General features: G+C 50.1%; 2 protein-coding genes across 2 annotated transcripts; both read right to left on the bottom strand.

The window, feature by feature from the left end:
- Positions 1-614: 614 nt before the first annotated feature.
- On the bottom strand, positions 615-6015 carry Fgf17 (fibroblast growth factor 17). Its single transcript, XM_051195778.1, has 5 exons — positions 5834-6015; positions 5638-5674; positions 2956-3100; positions 2639-2745; positions 615-1003 (listed from the first exon to the last, which is right to left on the bottom strand). Exons 1-5 carry the CDS (start codon positions 5866-5868, stop codon positions 710-712), a joined length of 618 nt encoding a protein of 205 aa, XP_051051735.1. The 5' UTR covers positions 5869-6015; the 3' UTR covers positions 615-709.
- A 5214-nt stretch (positions 6016-11229) lies between these two features.
- Positions 11230-18947, bottom strand: Npm2 (nucleophosmin/nucleoplasmin 2). Its single transcript, XM_051195777.1, has 9 exons — positions 18851-18947; positions 18317-18383; positions 18117-18202; positions 17882-18004; positions 15281-15374; positions 14115-14272; positions 13886-13923; positions 11353-11386; positions 11230-11274 (listed from the first exon to the last, which is right to left on the bottom strand). The coding sequence occupies exons 2-9, from the start codon at positions 18372-18374 to the stop codon at positions 11230-11232; spliced, it is 636 nt and encodes a 211-aa protein (XP_051051734.1). The 5' UTR covers positions 18375-18383; positions 18851-18947.
- Between the last annotated feature and the right edge of the window lie 1154 nt (positions 18948-20101).

Raw genomic sequence — 20101 nt, 5'->3', positions numbered from 1 at the left:
CGCCAGTTCCCCGGGCCTGGGCGAGCCTCGGCCTCCCCGCACCGCACCGCGGGCCCCGCAGGCTGCAGCACCTGTTGGCCCCTGCGCCCATCTTCCCCAGCCAGCGCCTAGCCTCTCGGTGGCGCCAGCACCAGACACTCTGCTATTGAGTTCTATGTTCTAATTGCCCACCTTTTTCCAGCGGACCCGGTTGCAGGAAAATGGTTTTATTCTGGGGCTTGGGTTGGGGAGGCAGGCCTGGGGCAAGAAATAGAAGAGTGGCTGGCTTTTGTTTCTCTCTGAGTCCCTGGAAACAAAACCAAAAGTCCCTTCCTACTGTCTGGTCAGGAGTTTGGATGTTTGCTTCAAACTGAGCGAGACTCTGGGAGCAAGATTTGAGAACAGTTCTGCAAGGCCTGAAATCTGCTGATCTGCCCACTTGTCAGGCAGACGCTGGGAGGCAGGCATTTTAGGTCATGGAGACCCTACTACTTTTCCTAGGACCTGCCCCTAGCCTCGAAAAAGCCTGTTGCAGAGTGTGGTGCCCACTCCGGGGTACACAAGGACTGTCTCTTCCCAGCTGGGAATCAGATGTTTCATGCCCTCAGGGTCCTTTGGGGGTCTGGCTCCCCACCTTCCACCCCAGCCCCCATCTTTGGATGAGTTAGAGACGAGAGAGAAGGCTGCCAAGGGGCATCTACCCGGCTTTGCTTTGCTATGGCCTCCCTGATTACGTCTGGGGCTGGGGCCTCCGAGTGCGCTTGGTCCTGCGTGTGGGGGCCGAGCCCACGAACTCGAACTGCTTCTGCCTGTCTGCATGGTTGGGGAAAGGCAGCTGGCCCTGGTAGAGGCGCTTGATGAAGTGGGCCTCTCGCTGGTTCTGGCGGCTTCGGGAGGCCTGGCGCGGCCGGCCCTGCCGAGTGAAAGCCATGAACCAGCCCTCATGCCGGGCGTTCTGGAAGGCTGTGTAGTTGTTCTCCAGTACGATCTCCGTGAACACGCAGTCTTTGCTCTTCCCACTCGGCTATGGAAGAAAGGAGCAGAGGAGGGGAATTTGTCCACTCACCTTGGCTGCGTTGTCTGCCTTTGGGCCAGTTTGTGTAGGACCCATATGGGAGCAAGGAGGCATTGTGTCCAAGGAAGTGTCTGGTGACATGGGCACCTTTGCTAGTGAGGCAGCCGTGAGCAGTGCACACAGGCTGTGTTTGGAGTTAGACGTGGACTTAAACCATTCGGCATTTGCATCCCTTGAAGAAGCCATGAGAAAGCACTGAATCTCAGTTCCCCCAAATGCCCAAATGGAGGGTCAGGATCAGGGTAATATGTAATTCAGTGCTGGGGGTGGGGGCGTGGAGATGGCTCATGAGAATTCTATGCTCTCTGGGTGAAAGCTGTCACAGGGTGGAGAGAGGGATCAGAAACAGCCCGCGGGATACTTGACCTCACATGCCTTGCCTTCTTACAGGTGTGAAGTGAGAGGATGCTTGGTGAGCACCAGTTAGAGCTAGAAGTCCAGACCGGGCAATGCTAAAGAAAGTGCAGTGCTCTGTACCCACGATGCTTTGCAGCTTTACCAGTAAGTGCATCTTGCTAGTTCCCATCAATGAACCCCACTGAACTTGGGAGAACTTCTGCCATACATGAATGCCCCAACTTGCAACCCTCATCATGTTTTAGCCCTCCACATGAGCTGCCTGCCACACCAACACATCACATACAATATCATCATGTAGTGGATAGATTCTTCCTGATTGATGCTGGGGAAATATTCCCTTAAATTAGTACCAGGTACATTCCTTGTGAATCCTCAGCAGGCCAGGAACCACAAGGACCCTTTAAATAGTGGCTGGGGGACTAGAGAGATTGCTCAGTGTTACAATCATTGGGTGTTCTTCCAGAAGACCAGGGTTTTGACTCCCAGTACCCACACTAAGGCTGAAAAGTGCAACACCATCCTCTTCTGGATTCTACAAGCATGTGATATATAGACATACATGAAGGAAAAATACCCATATGAGTAAGAGAAAAATAAATATTTTTAAAAATTAATAGAGATCTGAAGAGATGGCTCAGTGGTTAAGAGTACTGGCTGCTCTAGCAGAGGACCTGGGTTCAGTTACCACCACCCAGATGGCAGCTCACAACCATCTATATCTCCAATTGCAGGGGATCTGATCCCTTCTTACCTCATAGGCCCTAGGCACACATGTGGTTCAGAGACATACATGCAGATAAAACACTTATACACATAAAATAAAAATAAATCTTTAGAAAAATAAAAAATCAAATAAAGATTGGGGAATTGGAGTGGTTGTCAAGACACTAAGACCTTAGCCGGGCTATGGTGGCACATGCCTCTAATCCCAGTACACAGGAGGCAGAAGTAGGCAGATCTCTGTGAGTTCTAGACCAGCCACAGAGCGAGTTCCAGGACAGCTAGGGCTGTTACACAGAGAAACCATGTCTCAGGGGGAAAAAAAAAGAAAGAAAGAAAAGAAAAGAAAAAGAAAGTAAGACCTCATCCTGTGAAGCAGGAGCTCCAGCTTTAAACAGGTGGGCTAGGTCAATGGCAGGAGTGAGGTACACTTCTGTAGCCTTGCCTACCCTTGCCCCAGGAGGGAAAACACATCTGTCTGCTGCCCTATGTCCTAGGTCTCACCTTCCCAATCAGCTTGCCCCTCTTGTTCATGCAGATATACTTCTCGCTCTCCGCCCCCTTGATTCGGACCCGGCTGCCGAATGTATCCGTCTCCACGATGAGCTTGGCTATGATGAGGGAAAGGAAGAAAGACCTTTGTTGGCTGCTGGCTCAGGGATGTGTAAGGGATCCCCCCAAGCAGTCTGCCCTTTCGGGACCAAGAGGCTTGCTTCCTCTGTCCACCATACCTCAAATCCCCCTAACCCCAGAGTCAGGAAGAAAGCAGGAGGCCAGGCTGGGCAGGGTACAAGTGGTCCGGGGCAAGGGCCAGGTCTTACCGAACTTGTTGCCGTCCTCAGCAGTGGCGGAGATCCGACGCCCGGTGACCTGCACATGCTTGCCGCTGGTCCTGCTGTAGAGCTGGTACTCACGGATTTGCCGCCTGCTCAGCTGATCAGTCATGGCGCCCTGGTCCCTCACGTACTGGTTAAAATTAGGAGACGGGTGATTCTCCCCCTTTGCGGTTACCAAGGGAAAAATAGTGTCAATTTGCTTTGGGTGACACCACCATTGGTCCATCTGGGGAGAGGGGTAAGGAGGTAAGTGAGGTGGAGCTGGCTGTATGCCTTGCAGTAGGGTACACGGTGAAGACTGCCTATGTCCGTGGTCTTTCCAGGGTGCCACATGAACCAGCTGTGACTTTTAGGGACTCGTGCTGTCAGTCTTGGGAAACAGTGAGACAGCACACATCTGCAATCATAACAAGTTGCTAGAAGAAGACGCCAGAGTTGTGTGCTATGGAACAGGCGCATATGGACTCGTGACTCACAGCCAGAGCTCCTTTCTCCTTTCTCTTTCTTAGGGGTCTTGGTTCCATTAATCAGGATTACCAGATGCCCCTCACCCAACCCCACTAGCCATAAATGGTTGCAGCCCCAGCACACCTGCACAGGGATAATGTGTTAAATACATTGACATAACCACTGGAGGGTATTTGGGGGCCTCTTAGATTCTTGTACATAGTATCCTAGAGGATCTTCAGAGAGAGAGAGAGACTTCCCTGGTGTAGGGAGGTAGAAGCAGCGGTAGAAGATGGTACCAATGACTGCTCCCATGGTCCCCTGCTGGACTGGGGCAGTTACCTAGGTATTTAGTGGCTGGTAAAAGGAGCCATTTCCACCATACATCGAGCCTGTGCAGTACCACATCTTATCCAACCTTACCTGAGTGGGATGGAAACATTACTTACTGCCCCTTCTCCTCCAAGGTGCCCTTAGGGTGACCGTTGCCAGCTGCTGGTTCTAGCCTCACCTCAGCGTGCAACCCTTCCTGGTTCCCAGTGCTCAATTCCAACTATAATTATCTCACGCCTGATCCAAGACAGCTAGTCCCATCCCAGCTCAGCGTATATGAGGAAGGGTGGGATGTATCAGGGTGATGGTGGTGAAAACCAGAACACCAAGGCCAAGGTATAACCTTCCAATTCTTCTGTCACTTTCCATTCCTGGCTCCAGTTCCTAAAGACCCGGAGTTGCCAGAACTCTAGGAGAATAAGATCACCTTAGGGACCTACTACCATGTACTCCACCCTAGAGAAAGTTGAGGCCAGCATCCTGTTGAATGCGGCGATTAGCCCTCACAGGCCTCCCTGCCAGGGGTGGGTTCCTGTCTACTTCAGGGTTAGCCTTCTGGCCCAGGTTCAGGATGTCCGCCCCACTTGGCGGGCAGCCTTTGCTCCTGGCAGCCTCTTCCAGGTCAGGGGCAGATAGCAGTCCCCCAAAACCCCTCCTCTCCTTGCCCCCTTCAAGTCTTTCACAAAGTAGCCCACGCCCTCCCCCACCCCCCACAGCCCACATCGCACAAGTCCCTCTCCCACAGGACCTTGCCTGTTCCTTTCATGTCCCCGCTGTGGGAGGACCTCCCCTTCCACCACTGCAGACAGCTGCTTGTCAGACAGCCCCTCAAGCATGGCTGTGGTTCAGCCTGTTGCCCCCCCTCCCAGGGGGGTGAGGGGGCACTTCAAGGGGAAAAGGACAGCCTTGCCACCTTCCCTCAGTCCTGAATGGGGCCTCAGCCAGGCCATAAACGCCCAGGCCAGCAGCACCATTGTGTTAATTCCCTTTCCAGAACAGGTTGGACCCACCCCCAGCCCCCTCCCTGCCAGGCTGGGGGCTTTCTTCTTACTCTCCCTAGATGTGTGAAGCAAAAGGCCTGGAACGGGGCTAGAGCAAAAGGGGGAAGGAAAAAGGGGGGTGTTGTCTGTCTCCCACCCCCCACTGCTTCAAAGGCAGCCCCTTCCCACTCCAGAGAAAAGGCATTTACCTTAAAAAAAAAAAAAAAAAGTCTCCAGTGGATGGGAAGGGAAGCAGACCTCTGGCCTGGGAAAGCCAGGCCATCTCTCCCCAGAGCGGTTCTGGACCAGTGCATTTTAATAGCTGCATTTTTATGGAGGATCACAAAAAAGGACTGTGCCTCGTCTCCGGCTGGGGGCTTGGGGGCGGGAGGTGTGTGTGAGTGTGGAGAGGTAAGTCCCGAATTCTATCCCCAACAAACCTTTAGTCTTGACCTAGGTAAGGGGTCTCCCTATCTGGTTGAATACTCCAACAGTGTCCAAGCATGGTGGGAAGAGTGGTACCTTTGGGTGAATGCACCAAACAAGCAGTTTTGAACCCAAACCCTTCAAGGACCTTGCAGGCCCAAGCCTCACCTGAGCAATCACCTCCACTGGCTTCTGGCTGCCCCAGGGCTCTATCTCTCTAAACAACACACTGCCTTTAACCTCCATCACGTAGGGATGGAGAGAGTAGAGACCCAGAGAAAGCCAGCAGGGTGGTTGGGAGGGCCCAAGAGGCAAGCCTCAGTCTATCTGCCATTCTGCTATAGCCTGTTAACCAACCCACCTTCTAAAATGATCCTCCAAACCTTAGTTCTTGCTGGGGTGGGAGAGGCCAGTCCTGCCTCCCCTCTAAGGTGAAGTGGGAAAGGTGGAGGGGGGAGGGGGGTCAGGCTGGGGTGCCTACCTGCGTTTGACAGCAGAGAATCAATAGCTGCAAGCACCTGTTTGGGGAGACAAGAAGTTGCAGGTGTGGGCACCCCATGGCACACCCGTCCCCCACCTATGCCTTGCCCCACCTGCCCGATGGTAGTCCCAGGGAGGGTTAATATTCCTGGGGCTGGAAATGGCACAAGAACTCCAGTCGCAGGCAGCACACTTACAGAGTAAGGTTAGGCAGCAGGCGGGCGGCTCCCATCGCCGGAGAGACTTCTTGGGGCGGTTGCCCCTCTGCCCCCCAAACTCAGAAGCGGATGTGGACAGGCCCCTGGGGTAGCGTCCCAGAGAAGGCAAGGTCTCTCGGAGCCACAGGTTTTCGGGGATGAAAGGAGACGGAGGGAAGGAGGAAGCTAGCCGAAGGGGGTTGGGGGGGGGAGTAGTAATTGGGAGACTGAGGTGCGAGGTGTCCACCTTCCGGGCCAGTGAGGCTGCGAAGCTGGAGCTGGTCCGATTGGCGTACTCGCACCCTTGGGCTGCCAACCCCGGGCGGGGGTCCCCAGGCGCAAAGGATGGAGCTGCGGGAGTGTCCTCTATCAGGAGGCTGGCCCCTGCGATCTCTTCTGATTTATTCCTGACCCGCACGGACCTGCCGGCCTCGGTGAAGTGCGGGGTGTGGGGCAGGCACAGGGAGGGAGAGAGGCGCTTTGCCCTCCCCCCTCTCAGGGTCAGCCGCTCCCGCCCTCAGGTTTGATGCCCCAACCTCATCTCCTTAAGAATGAGCCGCAGGTACCGAGCTGGGGCTGGGGTCTCGAGTTCTGGCTCGGGGTGGGAATTCCCAGAAGCAGCCTTAAAAGGAGGAGCCTCCCTCCAGGGAGCAGGGGTGGGCTTGGCTTGAGAGGCTGCTGGCTCGGCTTCTCTGCTGTCACCTCTTGCCATCAGGAAGGAGGGGTAAGGCTACGAATAGTGGGTGCAACAGGTTGGGGCCAGAGGTGGGGAGTCAGGTGTAGCTAGGGGTCTTGGAAGGATCTCAATGATAAAAACTGGTCTGAGAGAGAGCCCCCCCCCACCAGAAGAGTGGGAGTCACTTTTGCCTGGGCCTCCGCAGTCTCCTATCGGAAAATGCGACAACCATAGACGCACTGGAGGACCAAATGAGATGACAGCGAACCAGCATGGAAATCCCTAAGACGTCTGGGCCTTATTTTGGGGTTGAGACGCAGCCTTAACCTTCCAGGCCTCATGCACCAGTGTCCCCTAGCAGTTGCCTGGGATGAAATGCCCAGCAGTATGGGCACATAACCCCTAGTCCCACGTAGCTGGGTACCCAAGCCAGCTATTAACTGCAGTTGTTGATAGGAAACAGGCACACGGGGAGGTAATTAGCTGGTGATTGAAAGCGACACATATCCAGAATCCAGGCTCTTTCTGTTCCCTGGAATGTAACCAGCCTGCCACAGGTTTTATTTTTATTATAGGGCCCAGAAACCTTAGTGGATTTTCTTCATCCCCTCCCCCGAGACAGGGTCTCACTACGCAGCATCAGCTGGCCTGGAATTCACTGTGTAGACCATTGCCTCCAATTCACAGACACCCACCTGCCTCCATCTCCCAAATGCTGGGATTAAAGGTGTGCACCATCGAATTTGACAGGTTTAACTGGATTATAATGTGACAGACAGCGGAGATTCTGAGAGCGGGTGACCAGTTCTCTCCTTACAGAACGGCGGCCGGTGGCGATGGAGGAGGAGCGATTTGGGACGCACTTGGTGTCTGAATGAGGTCTGGCTCCCTGGAGTTCACAAAGCAGCACAGAGATGGATTTATTTTGCCGTTTGAAGAGCTGACTGGGAAGGTGACACTCTAGCTTCCCTCTCACCTCTTTGAGTTCCAGCAATCCACAAAGTGGTCTGCCATTCTGCTGCGCCCCTCCCCAGCCCCCCAAGCAAGCTAGAAAGTTAGCTTCCTAACCAGGGGCTCGGCTAGCAGTAAGTAGCAGGCACCTTTAGAGCCCCGCCTTCTCTTCTGCAGACTCAAAATGGCTCTGCAGGGGGTCTGGGAGTGAATTTGAAGAGGTGTTTGCGAAGGTGGGAATTACTAGGGATTTGGAATCAAATTTAAACAAGGTTAGAAGTGGGGGATGGCCGAGGATGTGGCTTAGTTCGTAGGAGGCTGGCCTAACATCCACGAAGTTTCTGGGCTGTCCTTAGCACTGCTTGAGCTAGGTGTGTTTGCAGGACTGTAATCCCAGTACTCCAAAGGTTGAAAGCAGCTGGGGGATCAATTCAAGGTCATCATTATTCCTGGCTACACAACAAGTCTGAGGCCAGCCTGGGATATGAAACCATATCTTTAAAAAAAAAGTCAGAGCTGGGCATGGTGGTCATGCTTTTAATCCCAGCACTCTGGGGGTAGAGGCAGGCAGATCTCTCAGTTTGAGGCCAGCCTGGTCTACAGAGCAAGTTTCAGGCTAGCCAGGACCAGAGAGGGAAACCTTGTCTAAAAATAATAAAAACAAAAAGTCAAAAGTAGAAGGTAAATGATAGCCCATGTCTAACAGCAAGTTACTGTGTTGCTGGACTAAGGGGTTGGTGTAGCAACGCAGTTTGATGCTCTGAGAAGGAGCCTGCTCAGGTCTCAGCCCCCCTGCAGGACCCTCCCTCCTCATATCCTTTCCACCTTCTACATTACTGTTTTGTTTTGTTTTTTTTTTCCCCAAGACAGGGTTTCTCTGTATAACAGTTCTGGCTGTCCTGGAACTCACTCTGTAGACCAGGCTGGCTTCAAACTCACAGGTATCTGCCTGCCTCTGCCTCCAGAGTGCTGGGATTAAAGGTGTGCACCACCACTGCCCGGCTAATTATTTTATGTGTATTGGTGTTTTGCCTGCATGTATGTCAATGTGAGAGTGTCAGATCTTGGAGTTTCAGACAGTTGTTAGGTGCCATGTGGGTGCGGGGAATTGAACCTGGGTTTTCTGGAAAAGCAGTCAGTGTTCTTAACCACAGAGCCATTTCTCTGGCTCCCACCTTGCAAATTTTTGCCACCATTGGGGACTCACTCCAATCTCTGCCTCTTCAGGGAAACTTGCCCTCTTTCTGTCAGATTCATAGCTCCCAGGCAGGGGGCTTAAAGGCCACTCCACCTGAATTCAATTCAGGTGGGCTCACAGGTCAGAGGACTCAGGTGCTTGGAGGAGACAGCTAGAGCCTTGGAAAGCAACAGAGATGGTGTCGATTGGAAGCAGGGACAGGCACGGGCCACCAATTCCTTCCGCTCTTGAGCTCATTTGCCAGGAGGCAGTGGGAGCTGCTCAAGGCTGAGCCTGAGCCCCTGTTTCCTCTCACTGGGGACAGGGCCTGTTGTCACTCACTCACTGGCTGGCCCTTAGTGCAGCTAAGTCTCCATGGTAACAGATGCCAGTAGTGAAATTTGGTCTTGAGGCTCAGCCAAAGCCTGGCATCAGAGGGATATGGGGTACCCTGGTTTATGTGATATAGCCTTGATGTCTTGTCCCTTGTTATTTGGCATTTGCAGGCCTGGCTTTTAGGTTTGCTCTCTTACTGTTCTGGGGAGGCAGTAGCAGATCACAAAAGGCAGCATGGAGAGTGGGGGACAGGGACAGGGTTCTGGATCTGATCTCCATCCTGTGCTATGTGACTTGAAAAGTTCGTTTTTCTGGCTCCTGCTTCTTTTAGGAAAAGGAAATGGCTGCTATCATGAATGTTGGTTGAGACAAAGGATTCATGCTTCCAAGGAGGGGAAAGGGGGGGGGGCAATGGCTCTCTCTGTGGTTCAGCCTCAGTTTACCTAAACTTTTGGCAGGCTTTCTTTGTTGATTGGGGGAACGTGGGGGTGTTTGTTAACATTTATGGGGTGCTTTGAGAGGTGCTAAGCAGAGTGAGAGGTGACTACCTCTCCACCCCTTAGTGCCAAGTCTAACACCCCCAAGTGGGGCTGTCTCACACCTGTGCCTTATAGCTCAGCTGCTGTTAGCACAGCCCCTCTGCAGACTGCCACTGGCCTTAGCCTAGCCATCCTTTTCCTATAGGAACACAGTGTGTGTGGCTGTGGCGGGGAGGTCAAGGCAAAGGGAACCCCTAGCAATGTGGTCTGATATCTGACCCTACTGCAGGCCTGAAAACCCAGTCAGGTGGTCACTGGTATATTTGTTAGGTGCCCCTCTATGTAGAGCCTTGCCTGGGGCTGCAGGGGGGAACTAGTCCCTGCCGTTTATGCTCATAGCAATGGATAGGCTTCTCTCCAACAAAGGACTGCACTCTAGCCCCTGCCCTCAGCTTACAAGATTTCCTGTATACTGGCAGGAAATCCTCCCATCAGCAGAGTGGTCAAAAGCAAAGCTAGAGGCCAGGCTCTCTAGCTCCCCCTTCTGCTCTGTGACTTGGATGCAGACTCTGTTCTCATTTAAGAAATGAAGCTAGCATGACCCACCTTGGTGTGATTGTGGTGGTTAAAGGACAGCATGTACAGCCTGAGCTTATAGCTACTGCTGCCATGGCAGCCTTCCTTCTGGATGGACACTTGGAGCCTTCTCCAGCCTCAGATCAGCTGAATTCAAAGGGAACAGTCTTGCTAGCTTCCTCCTCCATCCCCTTCACGTCAGCTGCCTGACCCAGAGGCATCCTCAGATCTCTTAATTCCCTGGTCTCTTTCCTCCAGAGCATCTTCCAGGAGCTGAAATCATGGTGTTGGCTTTGTGTTGCCACCGGGCTGATGTGAATGGGGTGGAGGTGGGCAGCTTTGACACCAGTGAAGCCACCTCCTGGACTCGTATGTGGGGGTCCTGGACAGCTCTTTGCCAGCTTGTTTCAGGCCTGGCCTATAGGGGTGCTGGAGTGGAGCAGGAAGAGCCTAGTACAGGTTAGTCCACAAGCACAACCCCTGGGATTATCTTGTGTCCCACTCAAATCAAGGATGGCGTCTTGGCCACCTCTCAGTGAATAGGCTCCAAAGCTAACTTATCATGCTAACAGGGACAGGGAGCCAGAGCCATGCAGTAGTCAGTGGTCACTGTTTTCCAGTTGTCAGCTGGCTTCACCCTGTAACAGGCCTGTGTCCTGTTAAGTGTCATATGGGCCTTAGTCTCAACTGTAGTAGCCTAGGTTGTCTCCCAGTGGTTGTCCCATTGGTGACAATTACCTGATAAGAGCTGAGAAATGGAGCAGAGTTTGGGCCTGGGTCAGGTCCTTACTGGTAGCAAAAGCTGGTTGGGTCCTAGAATTTTGCACTTGTGAACCTCACCTGCCTCAGCTCACCTGATAGGACTGAGGCCTCAAGCTTGGATTGGAAACGTTTGAACCTAGGAAGGGCAACGTGGGGCCAGTTTCTTGCTCACGGTTGCTCTCTGCTGGGCACAAGAGCTAGTGCAGCAAAAAGGAGACCCACCTGGGGAAAGGCAGAGGGAGGCTCTGATTGTGCAAATTTTATTGTGGCTTATGCATGCTTGTGGGGGTTCTTCTCCAAGAGCCTTTTGAAATCGAAGGGATTGTAGGGCCCCTGTGTGGCCCTCACAACACCTTATTGCTTTTAGATTCAGGTGGAGGGGCTGGGCACCTGAACCACAGCAGAGCTTGTAGACACCCTCCCTCGGCACAGGAGCGCCTCACTTCTTGGATGTTGACTTCTTAGGTTTGGGTGTAGCTTTCACCTGTACAGATGAGAGAGACTGAAGGGCGCCCTCTCCCTCCCTCCCTGGCAGCCTTCCCCAGGGCCAGCACCAGCTCACCTTCTTCCAGGGGCTCTTGTCCTGAGGGCTGGGCCTGGAAAGGAAGAGGAACAGGGTGGGCAAGAGAGCGCAGCTTTAGACCACATATGGGGTAGTTCATCTAGACAAGGGGGCTGGCCCAGAGAGCTGAGTGCAGACTTGTCCCTCTGCTCCATCACCCTCCGGCGTTCTGACCCTTCTTGTGTTTATTTATGTGCAGCACTAAGGATGCATTTGAGGGGAACACTCCACCACTGAGCTATATTCCCAGCCCACATTTGAGTCTAACTTTTTGTGGTGTTGGGGAAGGGAACAGACTAGGTTTCCAGCATGCTAGGCAAGCCCTCTGCCCCTGAGCTCAGCCTCAGCTCTGTTACCTTTTTGTTTTGTCTCTTTAAGACAGTTTTCTTAAAACTATTGGTTTTCTTTCAGGTATAAAAAAAAATGTCTTTTGCCTGGCCGTGGTGTTGTATGCATTTTTGTTTGTGGAGACATGTCTTTAATTCCAGCACTTGGGAGGAGGCAGAGGCAGGTCTAGTCAACAGAGTAAGTTTCAGGACAGCCAGGGTTACACAGAGAATGCCTACCTTGAAAAACAAAACAAAAAGGTATTTTTTTCATAACAGGAGGGAGATGGTGATAAAAGGGATGGTTGGGAAGTATGGGTATAGACTCAATAGACAATATACTTAAAATACATTTTTTTGTTTTTGTTTGTGTTTTTTGAGATTTTCATTTGTTTGTTTGTTTGAGGCAGGGTCTATCATATAGCCCCAAATGTCCTAGAAGTCATTATGTAGACCAGGCTGGCTTAGAACTCAGAAAGCCACCTGCCTCTGCTTTCTGAATGCTGGGATTAAAGGCGTGTGTTACCACAATCAGACTTTTAAAATGTTTTTCTTTTCCTTTCTTTTCTTCCTTCTTTTCAGCCTTGGGCCAGGCTGATCAAGGATTTTTGGTTACACTAGTTGGACAGGATTTTGGTACAATTAAGAGGGTTGTTAACACAATTGCTGTGTTGATCTCTTGGGGTGGGGGATGCAGAAGCAATCTGTCCTCAAGAGTTACAAACCAGAGACTCCAGAACTCCCAGGGATCCCAAAACATGCCTGGGATGTCCATCACCTAAGTGGATTGTTTATGGCTGTACTTGCTGTTCTGACATTAATGGCTTTAACCCTGAAGATTACTCTTGCTTTGGGACTTCTGTGCCTACATGGGCAAAGAGGGAAAGAGTCTTCACCTTTCCACTTTCTCAGAGTTTGCCATCGTTGCACCCCATCTGTCGTTTGCAGATTCTCCAGTATTTTGTCTAGACAAACCTCAGGTGCACTGATCTTCACGTGTACCACACCGTCCCCCTGGTGCTGGCTGATTAGAGGACTTAGCATTCTCTCCACTTGGGTGGAGGTTTGGACTGGATTAAGCGAGTTTCTGGTTAGCACAGGGCTTCCTTGACAGCCTTAAAACATCAAGGCTTTGTCTTGGTGCGTTTTCAGGTGGAGGGGCTTGGTGGTTTTCTTTCTGGTAGTCATTGTTCTGTATGAGACTGGTGTTTTATTGCAGTTGGTTCTGATAAATAAGCTGTTCCTTGAATACATTTTAAGAAGAGCTGTTATAATACTTTTTTTTTTTTTTTTAAGTATAAAAATAACATTAGCCGGGCAGTGGTGGTGCACACCTTTAGTCCCAGCACTTGGGAGGCAGGTGGATCTCTGTAAGTCTGAGGCTAGCCTGGTCTACAGAGTGAGTTCCAGGACTGACTCCAAAGCTACAGAGAAACCCTGTATAGAAAAAAAAAAGTAACATTAACTTCACTGCACATAATTTAGCAAACAGACGTGAGAATAAATTACTTATACTTTTCATTGCTTTCCAATGTTAATCTTTAACTCTAGCCAAGCTGTTCCTAAAATACAAGACATGAAATGAACATGAATCATGACTTCATGCCCTAGTCTCTTAATTTTACCCCTTTCTATGTTGTTAACATACTTCCAAAGCCATTTACCTTGCACCAGAGAGAAGAAAAGAGAATGGTGGGACACTGTTTGGTTAACTCTTACTGGCAGACGTTTAGAATGTCACTGTTTCCAAAGACTGCTGGGTAAGACCAGTATGAGCTTGAGTGTAGACCTTGAAGTGAGTTCTTTTCTGGAGAGGGGATTACCTCAGGTAGAGTCAGGTCAGAAGGATTGTTCATGCTTCAAGGGCTGTGCCAACCTCCAGGGCTGTTGAATTTGCATGTGTGCATGGAAGTAAGCACATTGCTTGTACTGGCTTCTCAGGGCTAGCTATCTTATAGAAGAGCTTTTGCTGTTTGCCTGTTATCCCAGTTTCTAGGGAGGTTGAAGCAGGTCTATGGTCTGCCACAGGGCTATGCAGTAAGTTTAAGGCCAGCCCGGGTAACTTAATGATACCCTGTCTCAAACCAAACAAGCCAAACACAAAGTTTGGGGCTGCAACTCAGTGGTACCCTGTTTGTTTAATGTGCCAGAAGCCTTGTTTGCAATCCTTGGTGGTGGCATGGTGGGGAATTAACAGTGTGAATTACCTTACAGCCTGCTCCTCTTCTTTTTCTAGCTTTTTTTTCTGGGAACAAAAGCCAAATGTTACTTGGGAGTTAACCCCAAGACCCAGAACCAGAACACACTCTTGTATACTGAGCTGTCCCAGCTGAGACCTGCAGTAGTTGAGGGGTGGTGGTCTTGACTGGTCCCAAATGCCTAACCTGGGAGGCCCAGCTCCGGCCCTGGTGCCCCATCCCATTCCTTTTCCCCAACCTTAGCCAAGCTCATCTGCTTTTGGGGAGCTGTCCTTTTGACTTGTTTGATAGGTGTCTCTTCTAGTGATACATCCACATCTTCATCTTCGTCTTCCTCTTCCTCCTCTTCTTCTACCTCTTCTTCCTCGTCGTCTTCCCAGGATATGTCTGAAGTCTCTGTGATGGTATGGGAAGTAGGCAGAATAGGGCAGGATGTGTAAAACCCAGAACATTTGAGCTACAGGGTTAGTGCCTAGCTCCTCCCCCCACCAACCCTTGCTGCTCTGAGTTCATCCCCAGGCAAGCACTGGTAGAGAGAGGGTTCATCTTCTACAGGGAGCTATCTCCTTTCTGTCCCTTTCTCCAAAGTAGGGGCCAGGGTGAAGCAAGGGACAGGAAATCTCTATGGAGGCTAGGGGAAGGAGGGCAGGCAGGAGGAGGATGTGTATTGCAAATTGGCTGGGACAAGGCTGAAGCAGGCGAGCAAGGGAGGGAGCTATAGAATGTGGGTCTGTAGTGTGGCTTAGCTCTCAAAGATTCATGTAGTAGAAACTTGGTCTCTAGTGTGCTATGTTGAGGTGGTGGAACCTGTTCAGAGGTGAGGTCTAATATGAGGTGTTTTTGTTTTTTGAGACAGGCTCTGTGTAGCCCTGGCTGTTCTGGAACTCACTCTGTAAGACCAAATTGGCCTTGAACTCAGATCCACCTCCTCTGCCTCCTGAGTTGTTGGGATTAAAGGCATGGGCCACCATCACCAGGCTGTGGGGTGGATCTTAAAGGTGACAAATGGCAAACTGCCTTCATTGTAGCCCAGGGTATCTCTATAGCCTCCTGCTTACTAGTAGCCAATCTTTGAAATGCTCCCAAACACTAGTTAGAGTTACGAGCTTCTCTTGTTGTAGAGAGGGCCTTCAGCTGGGAACACAGGCTGTGCCACCATGCCCAGCTTAAGAGTCTTGGAAGAGCCTGTTTACCCTACAATAGTCTCTGAAGCTGAAACAGGAGCCACACAACTCTATGATACACCTGAGGCCGGAGACCCACCGAAGACACAGAAAGGCAAGTGAAGAGTCAGGGCTCTAGCCTTCTAGTTCAGGCCACTGGCCGTCATTTGCCTTTGGAAGATCTAGAGAAAAGAGTGAAGAATCTCTTGGGGCTTCAGGTGACTACGACACCTCAACTTACCATAACATTCATGGCCACAGAGGAACACAGGTCCTGAGCCAGTCCGGAGCCGGAAAGTCACAGGAGGTCTAAGTTCCACACCTGTCAATGTGACCTGTGGTGGGAAGGGACATCAGAGCCATGTAGAAGACACAGGTAACTCAGTCTGGCCCCTGGTAGGGATTGGTCACACAGAGCTGTTATCCCAGCATTAAGGAGGCAGAGGCAGGAGGATTTTAAAGTTCAGTCAGTTTGAGTGACGTGAAGGAGACCATCTCAAAACAAAACAACTCCAAACACACAAGTATCCCTCTTCTCAATGTGTCCATACTGACTACATCTCTTTTCTGCTTTTCACTACAAAAAAAAAAAAAAAAAAGGAAGCCAGCAGTGTGGTGCATCCCAGTATCCCAGCACTGGGGAGGAGGGCCACTGAGAGTTTGAGGCCAGTTTGAGCCACAGTAGATTTGGTCTCAAAGAACAAAAAACAGGAAACAAAAGGAAAGAAAGGAAGCAAGATGGCTCAGCTGGTAGAATGAATGGTTCAGTGAGCAAAGGCACTAGCTGAGCAAGCTCCAAAGCCAGAGTCCAATCCCTGAACTCACAGAGGCTTGAGGAAAGAACCTACTCCACAAGGCTGTTCTGATGGCCATGTGAGCACTGTGGCATGCGTGTTCACTCTCATCCCACCCCCACCCCCAGAGGGAACCCTTAAAAAGATGTCAAAGCCGGGCTGCGGTGGTGCACACCTTTGATCCCAGCACTAGGGAGGCAGAGGCAGGCAGATCTCTGTGAGTTCAAGGCCAGCCTGTGTCCACATGAGCTAGTTTCAGGACAGCCTCCAAAGCTACAGAGAAACCCTGTCTCAATAAACCAAAAACCAAAACCAAACCAAAACCAAAACCAAACTGAACCAACGAACAAACAAGAAAGAAAGAAAAAGAAAAGAAAAGAAAAAGAAAGATGTCAAGCTGGGCTTGGGAGGCAGAGATCTGAGTTTGAGACTAGCCTGGTGTACAGATGGAGTTCCAGGACTGCCAGGACTACACAGAAAAACCTTGTCTCAAAACAAAACAAAACAAAACAAAACAAAACGTCAACATATTAAAGTGAATTGAGAGTTCACATGATCAAGTAAGGAACCCAAAAGGCTCAGACATTATTTTACCAACATGATGGTATGTTGAGGGAATAATGGAGGAAGAACCTGGGATTGGGGGAATCAGGGACATTTGAGGGGCTGGACAAGTTGGGTTGGCTATTGAGGAGTCCAGCTGAAGATCCAGCACACACATGATGTTTCACAACCACCTGCAACTCCAGGTTAAGGCCCTCTTCTGGCTTCTGTGGCAAACAGGTATGAATGTGGTGTAGAGACATATTGCAGGTAAAACACATGTAAACTAAAAATAAGTAAAAATCTTAAAAAAAAAACATTTGGTAACATTTAACTCCCTATTCATGCATAAAAATAAAATCTTGCAGCCCCTAGATGGGGGCTTCATTCATTTGGTAAAAGGCATCTGACAATTACTTCATGGCTCTCCATCTTAAAATTAAGGAAGAGGAATGACATCAACTGTTTACATTTATCTAATCCCAATAACTCTGCAGTTTTGGCTTTACAGTGATGCAAAGGTTAAGCCTATTTAGTAGAAAACACACCTGAATTCTGAATTTTGATTTTCTCCTAGGCCAGTGATACGTGATAAAATCCTGTGTAGTCAGGGTCATGGCAATGACCATGATTTCTCTGCTTTCTCAAAGACAAAAGAGTGATGCTTTCTACAGCGTTGCCATGGTGCTAAACTAGGATGCTCCATGGGATAAGCATAGTAAAGGCGTTTCCCAGTTTTGATCTTTTCAACTTACAAGTTCAGTTTTACGTCAGGGAGTATTTGTAATTATACCAAAAGCCTTAGCCCATGGAGCAATGTAGTGCGGTTATAAGCAAGGGAAAAGGGCCTGGTGTGGTGACACACACCATCATCCCAGCATCAGGGAGGATGAGGCAGGAAAATTGTAGGTTTGAAGCTACCTGATACAACATGAGACACTGTCTCAAACAAACAAGGACAGGCGAGATGGCTCAGCAAGTAAAAGCATTTGCTGCATAAGCCTGGCAACCTGAATTTGATTCCTGGAACCCACAACAGGAAAGACTCAAATCCTTGAAAGTTGTCCTATGGTCTCCACATGTATCATGGCCCATGTGCCTGAACACACACTCTTCCCACCCCTCAATGAATTTTAAAAAACTTCCAGACTACAAACCTGTCATTATTCACAAACAATGATTAACTGTGGACAGTATGAGTATATTACTAGAAGGAAAGGAATTTCCAGACACATAACCCAAATACAAACTACTGACAACGTCTTGGCGACTAGTAATAAATGGCTTAAACACAACACTGTTTGAGAGGATATTTGGCTTGCTCTTATTTGTAAGGCTCTAGGAAGCAGGAATTGGGATGGATTCTCACTGTGGTCAGGGTTATGCTGCCTTCCTAGCATGGCTATAATAAGCCCAGGGCATGAAGGCACCCACAGTTATGCCCAGGCCCACTGGAGGATGACACTTGAGCAGTGATAGCTTCCCTGGGCCTGAAGGGAACTCACCATAGGCAGGACAGAGGCCCTCAATGAGGCAATGGTGACTGGTGATTTTCTGTCCTCCTGGTTTGAGGAGGGCAGGATTTCCACACGATTCACCTCCTCTTTGGCTTTCTCCCCCAAGCAGATCTGAGAAGGTTGATGGGAGAAAGCTTTTAACTGTTGAGACCAGAGAAGTCACTCCTGTCCCAGCCTTCCCCCCTCCTTGGGAGATACCCACCATGCTGAGCGAGATACCCACCGCACTCAGCGACAGCCTACACCTGTCCTTCTTCTCCCCTTGGGGTCTGAAGGTGCAAGTCTGCTTTTCCTGACTGAGCTCACAGCCTGTATAGGGAAGATGGCAGCATGGGGTTGGGAGGCTCATGGGTTCCTCCATGTTAGAGGTACAGTTCACCAGCAACCCCTTTCCACCTTTGCTGGGGACAGCCTTACCCTTACCCCAGAGCATGGTCTTTGCTGTGTTTTCTGACCCACTGCTGGAGCTGTGGTGACTCATGGAGCTTTGCTGGGTGGCTTGGTGGAGGAGGTGTTGGGACACAGAAGTGAGTCTGTAGTAAAGTAGGGTCCTGGGTCCCTGCTTTGGAGTTCAGCTGTTCTCACTGTCTCCTGAGTAATACAGAAGCTAAGCTCATGGCTTCCCATAAGGAAGGTTTGCTTGTGCCTGGGGGAATCCAATAGCCATTGAAAACTCCTAGAGGTCAAGTCATACCCCTCACACTCCCATCCCCACCCGAGGCAACTGACCAGAGCATCCCCGGACCTGAGACACAAACACTCAAAACAGCAATGGAGTGGACGGTGATTTTGTCTAGCCCAAGTTGGGAAGTTTGCTGAGGGACTATCTGACAGCTCTCAGGGCCCTCCTGGAACCCCAGTATGGAGAGGGAGGAGGCATCAGGTGTGTGTCCGGTGGGATCCAAGTCCCACTCATCCGGTGCTCAAGCTTACTGTGCTATCAGTCATGGGTCTTACCTCCAATTGCAGGTCCTTATCTGACTTTCCAGCTTCACCTAAGGGCCAGCTTCCCACACCAGGGTGTTAAGAAGCCTGGGGAAGAGGAGTGGAGACGAGCGGGAGGTACCAATTAATTAGCCTTAAAGAAGTAGCCCTTCTTGCTCCTTTCTCCCCTCCTGCGCTGGAATCACCTGGGATTTGATTGTTGTTCAACACCTGTACTGTTCCCATTGAGCAGCTCTAGGCGGGGCCAAGAAAATTTGCATTTCCTACCAGTTTCCAGGTGAAGCTGCTGCTGTTGACCCCGAAGGAAACCATCTCTATTCGAGCCACTGTTCACAGCCAGCCTGGACTTACTGAGTCTTTGCCTCTTAGAGACTCTTTGCCGTCTGTCAGGAAGCATTGCTAATGACTTTCTTCCTTCCATTCTACCGACAGGGTATGAAAGTTGTAACTGCTCTGCGTCTTTCAGAACACATGGCATTGCTGGGGTTCTTACATTTAGCCATTCTAGAGGATGTATTTCATCTTGTTTTTCTTTCCCTCCAAGGAAATGCTTTCCCACTGAGCCTGTGGCTGGCATTTCATTGTTGTTTTTAATTTACATTTCCATGATGATGAGGAATGTTGAATATTAAAGTGATTATTGGTTATGAGCAAAGTGGCATTTTCTTCTTTCCTGTTTCCCCCCCCCCGCCTCCCCCCCCTTTTTTTTTTTTTTTTTTTTTTTTTTTTGTTTGTTTGTTTTTTTGACACAGGGTTTCTCTGTCCTGGTCCTGGAACTCACTTTGTAGACCAGACTGGCCTTGAGCTCTGCCTGCCTCTGCCTCTTAAGTGCTAGGATTAAAGGTGTCTGTCACCACTGTCCAGCCGAGAGATTCTTTATATATAATGGATGTTTGTTTTGTGTCAGATATAAGTATTCCAAAGATATTTTTCAGTCCAAATTATGTATTCTCTCTCTCTCTTCCTCCGCCCCTCTCTCTCTCCTTTTTTTCTTTCCCTCCCTTCTCCCCTCCCTCCCTTTTTTCCTTCCTGAGACAAGGTCTTGCTATGTAGCAAGGCTGTTCTTGAACTCAAGATTCTTCTGCCTTTCTCTCCCAAGTGTTAGGATTCGAGGTGGGCACCACCACACCTGACTCTAATTTTAGCTTTGGCTCTTAGGTGTATGATACATTTTGAGTTAACTTTTCTGAGATGGTGTGGTGATTGCTAATGAAACTCTCTTTATGCTAGGCATCAATCCTGGTACCCACTAGCCATTTGTCT

The sequence above is a fragment of the Phodopus roborovskii genome, unplaced genomic scaffold (genome assembly GCF_943737965.1).
Source record: "Phodopus roborovskii unplaced genomic scaffold, PHOROB, whole genome shotgun sequence".
NCBI classification, from domain to species: domain Eukaryota; kingdom Metazoa; phylum Chordata; class Mammalia; order Rodentia; family Cricetidae; genus Phodopus; species Phodopus roborovskii.
The sequence above is the reverse complement of the archived record's forward strand: the minus strand, read 5'-3'. Positions and strand labels throughout refer to the sequence as shown.